At 32.6% G+C, this 14,995-nt stretch overlaps 1 protein-coding gene across 1 annotated transcript; it reads right to left on the bottom strand.

The window, feature by feature from the left end:
• Positions 1 to 3,444: 3,444 nt before the first annotated feature.
• Positions 3,445 to 7,342, bottom strand: LOC133690573 (phosphoglycerate mutase-like protein 1). Its single transcript, XM_062110797.1, has 10 exons — positions 6,720 to 7,342; positions 6,458 to 6,519; positions 6,249 to 6,356; positions 6,054 to 6,133; positions 5,456 to 5,618; positions 5,136 to 5,210; positions 4,922 to 5,010; positions 4,345 to 4,464; positions 3,940 to 3,984; positions 3,445 to 3,856 (listed from the first exon to the last, which is right to left on the bottom strand). The coding sequence occupies exons 1-10, from the start codon at positions 6,910 to 6,912 to the stop codon at positions 3,757 to 3,759; spliced, it is 1,035 nt and encodes a 344-aa protein (XP_061966781.1). The 5' UTR covers positions 6,913 to 7,342; the 3' UTR covers positions 3,445 to 3,756.
• Positions 7,343 to 14,995: the final 7,653 nt, after the last annotated feature.

The raw sequence follows: 14,995 nt of genomic DNA, 5'->3' as shown, positions 1-14,995 counted from the left end.
AAAGAAAAGCATGAAAAAAACTTGAACATTGAGATTGAAATAAATCAATTAAAAAAATGAACATGCATTGACCTTTTTGAAATTGATGATTTAAGTCATGAACCTAGAGTTATCAAATAGAAGACGAATCACAAAAATTAACAAAGAAAAACTCCAAAAAAAAAGAAATAAAAAATAAAAAAACATCAACTTAAAGGAAAGAAAACCAAGCAAACTCGGATGAACATTTTAAATTTGATCTAATCTCTAAAACTCACGACCTGTAAAATTTTGGACCCGAGTTCAATCAACAAGTTTAATTATCAACCAATTTAATTTTGAAAAATAAAATCAAAGAAAAATCTTAATAAAAAAAACTAGCAAAAGCAAAATACAAACAACAACAAAAAAATAAGGATAAAATTTGATAGAAAAAAAAAATCAAGGATGGCATTTAAAGAAAAAAAATTAAAAAATAATCATAAATAAAATAAATAGCAATTAAAAGAATGAAGACCATATCTAAAAGATTAAAAAAAATTATAGGGTGAAATTGAAAAACATTTATAATTCTATAGATTATTTACATGTTAAAAAATAGTAAGGGGTGAAATTAAAAAAAAACCATTTATAATTTAATAGATTATTTAAATGTTAAAAAATAGTAAGGGGGTGAAATTAAAAAAAATATTTATAATTTGATAGACTGTTTACATATTAAAAAATGATAATGGTAAAGCTGAAAAACATTTATAATGTGATAGCTTGTTCTAAAAAAAAATAGTAATCAAAATGATAGGGGCTGAATATAAAGGAATTTTTTTGAAAAGGTTGATCTAAAGTTTTGGAGGGGCTAGCACATAATTCAAGGGAAATAAAGGGAGTGTTACACCATTATTTAGAGGACACAAGATCTTCCAAACATCATCCTAGAATATGGTATTTTGTGGCTGAACAGCCCCACATGTGCTGCCTAAACAACGTGGGGGGCATCCACATGTTGACGTCTGCGTTATATGCGTCAACAAATTTTTTTATAAATAATATTTAATATATGTCAAATCATAATAAGACTCCCGACCAACCTTCAAGTTTACAATAAAACTAATGTAAAATGATAAAGAAATCCTTGTAAAAGAGTTGTATTTTTTTTATCTCTGGAGGTATCAAAGTACTCCTGAATGAGAGATATTAGATTTTTTTATTTTAAGGTTAAAGTAGTAATTTTATTGTTCAAAATAAAAAAATAATAAATCTAACCCCATATAATATACTAAAGATAATTTTGTCATGGTGAAAAAACAATCTTATTCTCAATTACTAGTTCAATAATTTTTGTAAAAAAAATTATAATTATATTATTACAATGAATAGCATTCTTAATCTGTGTTGCATAGTAATTTCTTCGTGATAATTAGTTTTTATTTATTGTTAGGCCTCGTATCCATATAACAAGCCACAAAAATAAAATGTAAGTTTTAAAAGTCCATCGAAATCAAATCCTAAATAATAAATACATAGACCACGAGCCCACATCCATCTCCACGCCATACATTTAAAAATAGAATCAAGCCCAAGGCCTAATTTTATTTATTTTTCTTTAAAAACAAATAGCGGCAACAGAATAAAAAAAATCCAAAAATAAAGATGAACTTAAAAAATCAAGGAAATCCCATTTTTGATAAATGATGGGTCATAGATTCTGAACTACGCTACGAACCACAACATTTTTTTAACTTCAAAAAAAATTATGCTAATTTTCATGGCTGAACCTGTAAAAAAAAAATTAAACAAAAAAATATATCTATCCATATTAAAAAAAATTTGAACTAAAAAAAGTAAACCAAAATCCTATCATGATATAATTTTTTAAAAAAATATTAAGACTAGCATTTTAGATTGATTCGGGTTTTGTGACCTAACTCACCAAACTTGTAACTTGAATCATAAACTCTTAACATGTTTAATTTTTTAGACTATTTTTTATTTAATTATATAATACAGGATTTGGGTGATAGACTTAACTTGGTTTAATCACAAAAAAAAAAATTGTTCACTAAATTGAACATATATTAAATATCAAAGTGTTTATTTGAAATCGTAATATACGCATAAATATCAAATCAAAAAACATTATTTATTCCAATTCAAAACAAATAAAATATTAAAGGATAAAATTAAATAAAATCAACAAAAAAAATATATAATAAATAAATAAAATAAAATAAAATAAAAACTTATACGTGTGAGCCCAATCAACCTAGTGTGTCACCTAAAAAAAACTTGGGCAAGCTTAGGGTAGTTCACATGCTTAGATCTTATAAAAAAAAATGTCATATACCCCACCTTATTTTTTTAAAAAAATAGCATGCGATGTATTGTCTAATGACTTGAATTTGTCTAATGACTTGAATTTAAACCACTAGAAATGGTTGGAAAGTCATGTAGCCGCACCTAACGATAAAAAATCTATTTTGACTTATTTTTTTCAAGCAAAAACTCTTAATATCACCATAAAAACCTAAAATAAAACTATTTTTGGTAATGAATTATCATTTTATTGGTTAAAAAATCAACACCCCAATAAAATTTTAAAACTTGATCTATTATTTTGGACAATATAAATAAAAAATAAACATAAATGGAACCTCCTAGAAAATTACACTACAAATGACAAGTTTTGTTGTTGACAAGTGGACGTTTGCTAACTTTTTCCTTCTTTCGTTGTAATTTGACTAAATATTGAACCATGTAATTTCAAATCCATCATGGAAGGCTAGATTTGGTGGTCAAAAGAAGTTGCACGTAGCGCGATAGCTTCACTCACATGCTGGTGTGTGCGCCTGCCTATTCACTTTAGTCCTCACATGTATTTTAGTTTCAAATTTGGTCATTTAACTCGTAATTTTTAGATCAACTAAATTTTCTACAATATCCTAAGATCATTATATCTAGACAACCAAAATAAACCATTAAATTCAATCCCAAATAAAAACAATGTTAAAGGATCAATAAAAAAAAGTTGTGTGATTGGAAAAAATAAAAGGATTGAATAAGTTAAGATTCGGATTCAATCCCAAACCTCTAATTGTTTATAATCTACAAAATTAAATTTTATTTTCTCAATCCTAGCATTAACCAAGTAAAAAAATATTTTATCAATATTACAAGATCTTTATGTGCAAGTATAAAAATACAAAGCACTAAGTAATCACAAATCAACACAAAATTAAATGATAAAAAAACTAATATACAAGATAGAAATAATTGTGGATTATTGTTGTAATCCACAATGTTAATGTTACTTAATAGGGCTAAGTAATTTCCTTAGGAGTCATTTTTTTCTTTTTAGTTTAATATAGTCTTAGCACGCTAAAATCAACTCTAGAGCAATTGACATCAAAACCCGAAAGAAAAATTGAAAAAAAAGAGAGAGAGCTGGAAGGAAGGATCTAAAAAAGACAATTAATAATTTGACGAGTTTAGTATCCTTTATTAATCATTTAGCATGTTCAGAAAATACAATGATAGTTATTACATGAAGACTAACAATCATTCATTAAAAATAGTCCCGTTCATATGCGTACACTAAGCGAAAATGCACGGGGATGACACCTACTTCAACACAAAAAAAGTATCTGGAATTTTTCAATCAGAACTAGCAAGCTCACAAAAATTGAACTCTCTAGTTCGTTTTGTAGGGATGAAGTACCTCCAATTTCTTTTGATGGACTCAGCAACTCAATACTGATTCATCTCACCAGAACAGACTATTACTTAAGACGGATTAATCTCTTCCGCCAAATCACTTGGAAGGTCAAGCCCTTGAGGTTTTTTTCCAGGATAATTAGTTATTGCTGTATCTGATCCTATCATACTGCAACGGGAAAGAAAATAATCAGTGTTTTTTGCATCATTGCATCAGCTGAAAAGTAGTCTAGCTTTACACAAGATACTCACCCTCTATCAACAAGGACCACTGAACGAAGCTCACAATTCGCAAAGCTGCAAATACAAATATCAGTTTAATCCGAAGAGCCAAAGCACGAAACGCTCAATGTGGAGATCACTATTCAATGAATCTACCAAAACTTTAACATTGGCAGCCCAAATTTCATAGCTGTTGCTAATTAAACCTCAACCCCCGTCCCTTACCCCGCTGAAGATTATTCTGAGACATACAACTAGGGATGGAAAGGTGACATGAGAAGCTAAACAGTGCAGAAACCTGATTTTTCCACCTTTACAATTGAAACCAATTTGACTCATTTATGGAAAAAGGGATCAAACAAACATTACTAGTGAGTGGTCAGATTCCTCTAGCATGCACGTAAGATTGTTTTCCCAAAATGAACCAACACTTACTGCGTGCATATTTCACTCTTCACAGATGGATAACAATCATTTCCAAAAGCACTTAATGTATGATATAAGAATCCACTGTGGGAAACAACTGCAATCTCCTTCTCTTTTCGAGTCCACAACCTGGATAGAGAAAGAATGTTGTCAGCAATGTCGACCTACATTGGCCAACAGCTATTCCCTATGCTGTGCCTAATATCTGATTTAGGAATTTTCAGTGAGCAAAAATGTGGAAAAAAGGAATAACCACATGAAAAACTTATGTTATTATGTTAATGAATTTGGGGAATTAAACTCTTACCAGTTCTTCTTATCAGCAGTTGTAATTATAAGCACTTGTTAGAGAACAAAATTAAACAATTATTCCTGTGTTAAAAAAAGAAAAGAAAAAGCAACTGCCAAAGATTTTACTTGAATGATCATTTCAAATCCCATTGATAGGGAAAAAAGGAGTTTTAGCAAAAGATGGGTGAAGTAGTGAATCCAAATTCTGAAATGCAATCCATTTTGACCTTATAAACTTTCAGTTCTTAGGTTGGTAAAAGAACACAATGCACTAAAACAGCATAAACGAGGTTACCATTTCAAGAACTTCTGTCCCCTGGCTGCAACTTCTTCATCCTTCTCTCTGATATCAGCCCTCCACAAAATGTCTTCATCACTTTCAATCTATACAAAATAAAGTGCTTCCTATTAGCCTAAGTATGAGACTGGAAACCAAGGAAAATAGTCAAAATATAAGCATAACTCATAACTGCATGTCTGCATAGAAGATAATAAGAGTAAATACTTGCCAATGAAAAATCAATTGCTGGAAATATGGACCGGTACTCACTGATGCTTCTTCTCCTATCACATGGATGAACTCCCTGTTGTTGAAACACAGTAGAATTTTCAAGGTAAACAGCTTACCATTCAAGTTAAAAGAAACATAAAAAAAACTATAAAACTAAACGAATGGCATTACTCTTTGCGATGAAAATCCCATCAATACCATGTTTTATCTTTTGATTCTCATTCTTTAATTCATCTATTTAACAGTACAAGCTTTGAAAAGCAAGTCTTATATCCACATTCCACACAGTTATGATATGCCAGGTGTTGTAAGGCTTACCAAATGTTCTCGACAAAGCTCAACTGCAATAAATGGAGGAGAGTGTAAACTTGAAATTGCAGGATGGTTACTTTTCCCTGCATTTTCCACCATCAATGGAGGGGCATTTATACCATCCGTGTACCCTTCCCCACCAAATACTCCGACTGCTGTTTGCATGGTCCTAGTAAAAGTATCCAGTGTCATAATCTATAACAAAGATTTTGGAGAACTGAAACATGCAAAACCTCCTAATTTTCATCATCGAATGTGACATAATTTCTTCAGAAAACATGATATTCCAAATTCAGCAATACAGAAAACTCTACATTATCTTAAATTATGTTTTCATTCATTCCAGTCAGTGTAAGGGAATGCTAAATCCAATCCATCTATTACTTATTCCTTGATATAAAAAACGCTACGCTCAAAGCTAACTCAAATACCTTTACATAATCAATCATATTGAATACTGCCACGCGCTATAAAATGTTTTCATTTATTCATCTTCCAGCTTGTGTTGCAGCATTTAATTCTAATAACAAAGTGCCACATGCTACGAGACACAAAGAAAAAAGCTCAATTAACCGCAATAAAGGATTTGGCAGGAATTTAATACCTTAACAAAGGGGAAACAATGACCAATTCAATCTTCTTATTGATCCCAAATTCAAAAACGTGCTTGCGCAGATTATCAACCTATTTAGATGCACAAAATCAAGCCTTGCTCTGTTTAAAAACGATGCTTAAAACAAGAGCATATATGAAAAGCAACGTAAAGGGACAAGTCAAGGCTCATTGAATTAGAGATTACCTGCCGCCAGCCTAGAGGGGTAAGGTGCGCATCAAAGAGTTCTTCAGACATATAAGCATTATAGTCCTTTTCTCCTTCTACGTTGTGAATCCCTTGTGCGTGCCTAACCTGTATGCATTCATGTAACCCAATAATAACCAGAATGGTGCAGATTCTTAAACACAAAAAGGTATGTATAAGCGAGCCATCAAAATCCACGAAAAACAAACCAGGTGAATTGTTTTAGTGCGGTGTAGTGGGTAAAGACATTGACCAACTGTGCCATCCATTTCTGCAAGCATACAGGTAAAATAAATAAGCAAAACATGCGAATCGGATCGAATCGTGTCCATAGAAAATCTATATATAAACAGAACATCCATGCCAAAAAACAGTTGTTCAATTAATTTTGTATATAAAAAAGAAATATCGGGGAATCCAAGAGCAAAACTGGGCTTAATAGGAGCTAGGTTCATGGGGATTGATTGGTACCTGACAGAGAAGAGAAACAACGTGGTAAAGAAGAAGGATGAGAAGAGGGGTGGCGTTGTAGTGGTGGTCTTAGGTTACGTGTAGGCTTTGAAATGGAGAAGGAAATAGCAGTAAATGAGAGATTGTTGTTCAAAGAAAGAGGCAGCGTCGGTGATGGCAAAGGCATTAGAGGGGTATTATATAGAATGGACATAGGGCTTCAATTGATTCGGTGTGTGGAAGAGCGTGAAATTAGTACGTTTCTGGGGCTTCTTTTAGTAATATCCTGAGCACATGCCGTGTTTTATATGCCTTGAACGCATATTGGATTCTTGGAAGGTCATCATCGTCTTGAACCAGACATTTTCCCCTCTTGCCAACTACCCTCCCTCCAAAAAAATAATAATTAAATAATTAAAAAAAATGCGCCTGCATTTTCTTCTGCTGCGGCGCGGATGAAAATTCGTTTGGACGAATTGATTTAGCATATTAACATCTTCGCTGGCACCGAGCAAGAAAAAAACAAAGAAATCTAGAAAAAGGTAAATGAGCTTTCTCACTTCTCTCCACACAACTTTCTCATAACCGAACCAACAATCTCCTCCTTAAAAGTAATTCAAGAATGTGAAAGAAAAACCAATAATCACCCAACGAATTGAACGTCTATGGAAAGGCATATGCTTTCTTCTTCTTTTTTATCATTTTTATCGTGGGAGGTCCGTGATCTTCTACTAAGCTTTCTTCGTGTATTAAATTTTTTTTAAAAAAATTAATTTTTATTTTTTATGTTATAAAATTATTTTTAATATTTTCACGTTAAAAATAATTTTTAAAAATTTTAAAAATATTATTTTAATATATTTATAAAAACAAAATATTTTAAAAACCAACCACTATTAAAATATCAGCTATAAACGGACCTTTTCTGGGATTTTTGCGTTTACAAGAAAGAGATAATTTTTTTAAAAAGGAAAAAAGGGGAGCGTGTTTGGCAGTGTGGTTACGGGTGCTTTTCAAATAACTTTTCGTGCCAAAATGCATGCCAATGATGTTTTTTCATTTTTTAAAAATTATTTTTGACATCAGCACATCAAAACGATCCAAAACATACAAAACATATTAAATTTTAGCAAAAAAAAAAACAAAAAATTTTTAAATTTTTTAGAAACACGGCCGCAGCCGCGTTTCCAAACGATGCCTTAGAATTGAAGATCCATAAACCCCCAAAAGGTTCGATATGGTGGTGAAGGGGATATTTGTGTTTTGCCCTGCGCCAATTGCTCGTTATGGCCATTCAGTCGGTTGGCACTGGGTGGCAAAAATCTTGGAACTCAAATCACATGGATGATGGGTCGAAGCCCACCTTGCGTTTAATTAAAGGCCCATACACTTTATCCTAACAATTGGACTTATGCAAGATGAACGAGGGTCGATTGTTCAGAGCTTGGCACCCAGTATTGGACCATCGTCATATGACACACGCTCCCATTTGAGTGAACTACTTGGGCTTTTTTCACATGTACTAGCTATGGCTTAATATGGCGTTAATTTTTGGATAATGTTGCCAAGACCCCATGAGAGAGCCGAACATCTTGCGCAATGGATCACCAACATGATGCTCTGAAAGAACATTATACTAATTGTTATTAGGAGATTTTGGATGATTTGATACCATAAAAAATACCCAAAAAACAAAGTTTCTTTAAGTCCATAAAACACCTACACTTGAACACCAAAATCTATTGAAATCATGTTTCAGTGATTTTTGTCGGGCTTTTTAGCATTGTCCTTGATATAATTTTCCGGCGGCCTTGAACTACAGGGCTGGAATCAAGTTTCAGTTTGGACTCAACCGAATAACTTGTTAAAGAGGCCCAAATCCAAATAAATCTACCCCTTTATCTTTCTGACGATAAAGACTTGTAGCCCAGCCCAGGCGCTGCCACCCAGGGGCGTCCTATTTCGGTTTTCACATGAGAGGGCATGTGGTAGGTAAAACGTCTCCAAGTTCCTTGCAAAGGAGGGCAGTGAGCAGTGGTGGCTTACAAGGTTAGTACGTGCGAGAGAGTTGTGATCCAAGGCCCCGATAACCTTTGTTTCTTTTACGACCAGGACACAGCATACACTGGTAAGAGACAATGATTAGTGTTTGCAAAAGTTTTAGACAACTCTGGTCAATTAGCAAACACATACAAAAAAGACTTTGTCTGATACAAGAGGATTGGTAGGAATTAAGTGCAGTTCACCACCTTGCCCTCCACTGCAAATGGCCACCAAATATTTTTCATGGTAGGAATTATAAGAGCATTCCACGTCCAATAACATTGGACTTCACCTAGCGATTACTTAAGATTAAAGAATGCCAACTAGCCACTAACTCAAAAACCTGCTCTCCACTAATCTCTTCATAATTTGTCAGTAGCTAGTTTCTTGAATATAATGGACGGCAACCAAATCTGTAGCCATATATACTTTTCAACCACTATAGCTAGGTTAACCCTTAGGCAATGATGCATATTGAAAATCTTACATAAGACTTGAGAGGGAGGAAATTATATCGAATCATCGCTTAATCTAAAATCTAAACTAACTCGCATTAATAATGTTTTCAACCCGTTATTTCTTCATATATTATTCCCATGCCTTTATATATATAAGCATATTAATTATACCTATGCTTGGAAGCATCTTTGAGACATGACAATGCTAAGGCTTCTTTGCTATGAGTTGGTTTCTTTTGGATACGGCATTCTCTCGAAGACCATCTCTCTCTGTTTTTTTTTTTTTCTTGGGATAATCTCTCGGTCAAATTAAACCATCTTAATTTTATTTGGATTGCTAGTATCTTCTTCTGTATATAAAATAAAAATTAACGAGAAGAAGCTAGAGAATCTTCGAGCTGTTTAAGCTTAAGTTAGTTTGAAAGCTGTTTGAACGTCATGTTTTCTCAGTTCTCAAATCTCTGTAAGAGACAAATGCTAGATGATGTTGTAGTTTGACTACCAAGCAAGCAACCGCTGTATTTCATATAAATTTCATAGTGCAGACACGAATTTTCAAAAGATTATGAATATACTGTTTTTATATTATCGATCAAAATGGTTGTGGTTATAGCTACACTGATATATCTTAATTCGAGGAGACCGTGGCCGAGCTTTACGAGAAACTAAAGAATGAAGTGAAAATATTAGATTCGGTGCCAGATCTAATCAAAGAAAATAATATTGTCAACTTCAAGGACAACATATATACCTTGATTCTCGTACGTTACGTATCCATTTAATTACCATTTTTGTTCGGGGATGAAATCACAGAGCTTTGATACATTTTTGTAGCGTAGAAAGGCAGATGCATGATCATAATGGAGGGGTCCAAGATATATAAAATTATAAATAAGTTGAGTTGTGTAAGTTTTTAGTTTTGAGAACTATAATTAATATCTCTAAGTTGGATTTGTGGGTGGCGTACGCAATTCCTAGCTAGTCGTGGCCTCGAAAGCATATACCGTGGCGACGTTGCTGCCTATTCTCTACTCACGCGATAGGCATGGAAGTGCTTGGGGACCCATCATTATTTCGTTGAGTTTAAGCAGATTTTGAGGTCAATAGTCAGTGTGATAATGGAACGATATCAACCAACCAACCAGCCTACTTAAATTAACCCTTCATCGATCCTACATATATTTGTTTGCGAGGGAGTGCACAATAATATCACCGTTCGCGATAATGCATGTCCTTTTTAAGAATTTTAATGCACTAAACAATGGCTTGCATGTCCACTAGTGGGGTTAATTAAATTAAATCCAGGAGGATTCCAACTAATCAGTCTTTCAAATGACAACTAGCTAGTTAGTTCTTCGAGCCAATTTACTAATTCAACATTAATTAGCGAAGACATTCCTAGAGACCAAATATGGATCTTATATTTCGCAAATGATCACTTGTGTTATTTTTGCAGGTCTAGCTAATTTGGTTGGTGTTCATTAGCCTCCTACATTATAATTAATTAATTTATGATCAAATCTATGAATATATTTTAGCTCAAATAGAAATGATTTATATTTTTTACCCGCTGTAAATAAATTTTATTTTATTTTTTGTCTAAATCCTGATATTCAAAAGTATACTAGATTCCGACTAGTCCGGTCGAGTCGGGTCGGTTCATTAAAAAAAATAAATTTCTCAGCAATAATATATTCTATATACAATATTTGAATTCAAGATATTATTTTTAAAAAATAAATATGAACCACAGGAACAACCAATATTAAGAGTATCTTATTGGTGAGAAAAATAAAAAGAAAAGATGCACGTCTTAATAATAGCCATGGTGTTTCAAGAGGCAATCTTTTCGTAATAAATGGGGCTTGATCCACAACAAAACCTTCTGCACTTTGCAATCCAACCACTAGATCACTTGGCAGTGATTTTCATAATCCATCACCCAGTGCATGCTTGGCTAGAATTTCAAGCTGTGTATTCTAGATTTAAATAGCCTTAATTTACTTTCTTTAACAAGTGGGATTAATTATATTTATGGTTCTTGCAATGCCAAGAATCCCTTGTCATATCATAAACCGCCGCACCAGGAAAGCTGATCTTTGAAAGACCATGTAATTTTTTATTTTGCCCTACCGCCCATGTCTCCGTGCGCTCCTCCTATTCATGACTTAAAATCAGTTTATCTATCGATCAGTCAACAATTGCCTGCTCCCTGCGAAAGCGAATTCCGGCAAAAAAAAAATTCTGACCTTATAGCAAAGCCAGGTAAGTATCCCACCAGTCAAGCAAGTGTACAGTTCGAAACCAGTGGTGCAATGAACAAACTCTAACAATCCCGCATTGTCAACTACTTACAATATGAACATAACGTAGCGAGTAAGAACTAGCTGTGAAGCATCAAAATCACGCCCGATTAAACTCATTCTCAAATAATAATTAATACCAGAAAAGTAAGAAAGAAAGAACCATGGCCAATAAGTAGTAATGGATCAAATATTACCACCGTTCTCATTATTCCTACGAATTTGTGAAGAAAACGTGAAAGATCCATTGTCATAAATAAAAGCAAAATAAATCAGTACACAATTATAATTATCAAGGTTGTTTTCTCCTATAAGAAATGCTCTAAAATATATACAATTCGGTGATGAATCTACAATTACCTTGTATGTATCTACTTTAACATTCTGTTGTCAGAGATGGAACAGACCGCATTTTGTTTTTTTCATGCTCTTTTTTTTAAGAAAAAAAAAAGAAATTAAATACATGTAAATCAGAACACTCCTTTAAACGAGGGTATTTTATGTAATGGCATTTGCCGAGATGGAAGCTAGAACTCCTCATAACGAGTGTATGTTATTTTTGGGTTCCCTTCCCTCGATCTCTCACAAAGAAGACCCGTGAGGCATGTCTTTTTCTGTCTCTTTATTTTCTGATTTTAGATTTCGTCCACCAAATTAAAGAGGTATGCATAGCATGCAAGAAGCGAAATACCAAAGATCATCTTTACCATGGAAGGAGAAGTACTTCTTGAAGCAGTGGCCTCAATTTTATTATTTCTCTTACAGACGGCCACCTCTAAAAGTCCCCCTGCCCTTAAAATTCCAAAAAAGACGACCTCTACTCTTCCAGCCGCAGCATACAGCAGTGCTGTAGCAACGTACCCTCTGATACAATACTACAATGGACCCCGCTAGCTAGCTACCATTGATTGTACTAGCAAACAAAACACAAGCAGACAAATTTATGGTGAGCGGAGGAGTGGGTTCTAGGTAGAAAACTATAACCCTAATGATGATATTGTGGGCTGTCAAGTTGTATTAAGAGAGGGAGAGAGAAAGAGAAGGAAAACCACCGTTTCTAAACCGCTTTGTGTCGGGGAGGTGGGGAGAAACAGCCCGCAGTTTTCTCTTACCACCATTTGCAAAACTGTGCTTGAGGTTCTCGTGGTTGTGAGTCATGTCATCTAAAAATTATTTGCCAAATCCCAAAAAAAAAAAATTGCCGTTCTTCTATTTAGCTTCTGGTGCACATTGATCGTCTATTATGATATGTAGATTTGTCGTCTAATACGTGTAAAACTGGTCCAACGTTAATAATATCGGTGAGGGGATACCCCCATCACCGTCGGTATTTGATTCTTGGCAGAAAGAAAATAGAAAAAAAAATTATCTTGATTCTTTAAATGTTTTGTTGATTTGATTTGTTGCGTAATTATTATTATTATTATATTAATTTTGAGTTACATAATGAAGGTTTCTTTAAATTTCTGGTCCTGTCTAGTTGAAATCCTTGATAATTAAATTACTACATTTTTTTTCCTTACGAAGGAGTTTCAAAGGACTAGAACCTTTTCATAGCAGGGACACATAGATGAAATAGAGTCAGTAGCATATCTCATATATCTTCGACGTTTTTTTTTTAAAAAAATAAATCTCATATCACTACTCGATATCGCTTCAAAGTAAATAAACTTATCAACTAAAATCTCAATAAAAATAACTAATTGTATCAATTAACACTTAAATCATAAAATAATTAGCAAGTTCCAACACATTTCATCAAACATATAATTTTGAATTCAAGATTGTTTAAAGACAATATAGATTACTTAAAAACCTAAAAATATAATTGTAAGAGAATGAAGTCCAAGATAAAAAAAAAAAAAAGGGCTGAAAACATATGTGATCTATGCAATTAGCAACATCATATAATTGATTCCATTCAAAATACAGTTTTTAATTGAGGGTTTTATAAGAAAAAAAATGGATTACCCAACTAACAATCTATCGTCTATTGTTTATATTTACTATCTAGGTTGTTCTTCTTTTTATTGTACCACAATAATTAACAAGGAATAAATTTCATTCATGCAATGACACAGAATCAAAAGTTTAAACATAACAAAGATGAAGGTGATGATTTCAGCACGAGAAACAATGATATAACATCTGAAATGTAGAAAGTGCAAATGAGCGTAATAAATTATCAATGTTAGCTTACCAAGATCTATTAATGTAAATGACAGTGGTTTGTGAAAACATATTAAGAAAAGGGAAAAACCAAGCATATATGATGGAAGGATATTATGGTTATTGAAAGAAGATGAAGGTAATTTTTACCCTTCAAAAGTTTGCTCACTTATTTTTTGGTATTGATTTCCTTTTGGAAAGAACAAATAATGGTGTGACCTCAGGATTTCAATCTTATAACACTGGAGAAGCAAAGCAATAAAGCAAATATCACCATATATCCCTCAAGGTTATAAAAGATGAGGTTGTTTGGGAGGATGATAAGGGTATTTTGGTCATTCATTGTAGCAATTGTTCTTTTTTTTTACAAAAGTTATCGGTGGAGAGAAATGAATAATTGTGGTTGGAAATCAATAAAAGCAAAAATCTTCTGCTTCACGTGAACTCGTGGTTGGACCTCTAATTTTACAAGGTTCCACACTCTAAAATTATGGTTGAAATGGTAACCAAATACTAGATTTGTGTGGTCTATTCGTAACGCAGAAACTGCCACAAAAACAAACAGTCCTTCAAATACAGTTTGGGCATGAATTTATTATAACCTTGGATTCCCTTATCTGTGAAATTTAGAATTTATTAGATTATTAGCCCATAATATGTTGTGGGTCAGATCAATTTTTTTAATGTAAAAAAATATTTAAGTGTTATTAACTTGTTTTTTAATAAAAAAATTAATCATGAACCCATAGTATAATGCATATTGGACGATATCTTTTTTAAATATTGATAATGACATATTGGATAATATCTTTTTAAAATATTAAGACGGTGACATATTGGATCGATCCGGGTTAACCTGTCAAATCTGCGACCAAAATCATAAGACATTGATAATCCTATAGAAAGTAAATCAAAATAAAATATAAAGTTTAATTCAAAATCAAACCAATATTAAAGGATAAAATTGAAAAAAAATATTAAATAAAAAAATAAAAAAAAACTATCCTAGGCAACCTGAGTTAACCAGTCAAACCCGCGACATGGGTCATGAAATTAAAATAACCTCATAAAAAGAAAATGAAAAAAATTACAAAGTCTAGTTTTTAACTAAGATAATGTTGAAAGATTAAGTAAACAATAATTAATTAAAAAAACAAAAAAAATCTAAGTCAACTCAGGCTAACTTGTTAAACTTACCTTTTAGGTCATGAAATTAGAATAATTTAAAAGAAAATAAATTAAGAAAAAATATGAAGCTCAATTTCTAAACAACCTAATATTGAATGATAAAAAAAAAATTTTAAAAAAGAAGATTAAGTTGTTG

Source organism: Populus nigra, chromosome 4 (assembly GCF_951802175.1).
Source record: "Populus nigra chromosome 4, ddPopNigr1.1, whole genome shotgun sequence".
Classification (NCBI taxonomy): domain Eukaryota; kingdom Viridiplantae; phylum Streptophyta; class Magnoliopsida; order Malpighiales; family Salicaceae; genus Populus; species Populus nigra.
This window is presented reverse-complemented; position numbering and strand designations above follow the sequence as displayed.

Bases quoted from the DNA above. Each gene is read 5' to 3' on its own strand.
- LOC133690573 (XM_062110797.1), bottom strand. From the start codon at position 6,912: ATGTCCATTCTATATAATACCCCTCTAATGCCTTTGCCATCACCGACG. The intron at 5,619-6,053 runs GTATTAAATTCC...TACTTTTACTAG, and splicing joins ATTGTTTCCCCTTTGTTAAG to GACCATGCAAACAGCAGTCG. The intron at 3,985-4,344 runs GTAAGTGTTGGT...TTGTATTTGCAG, and splicing joins AAGAGTGAAATATGCACGCA to CTTTGCGAATTGTGAGCTTC.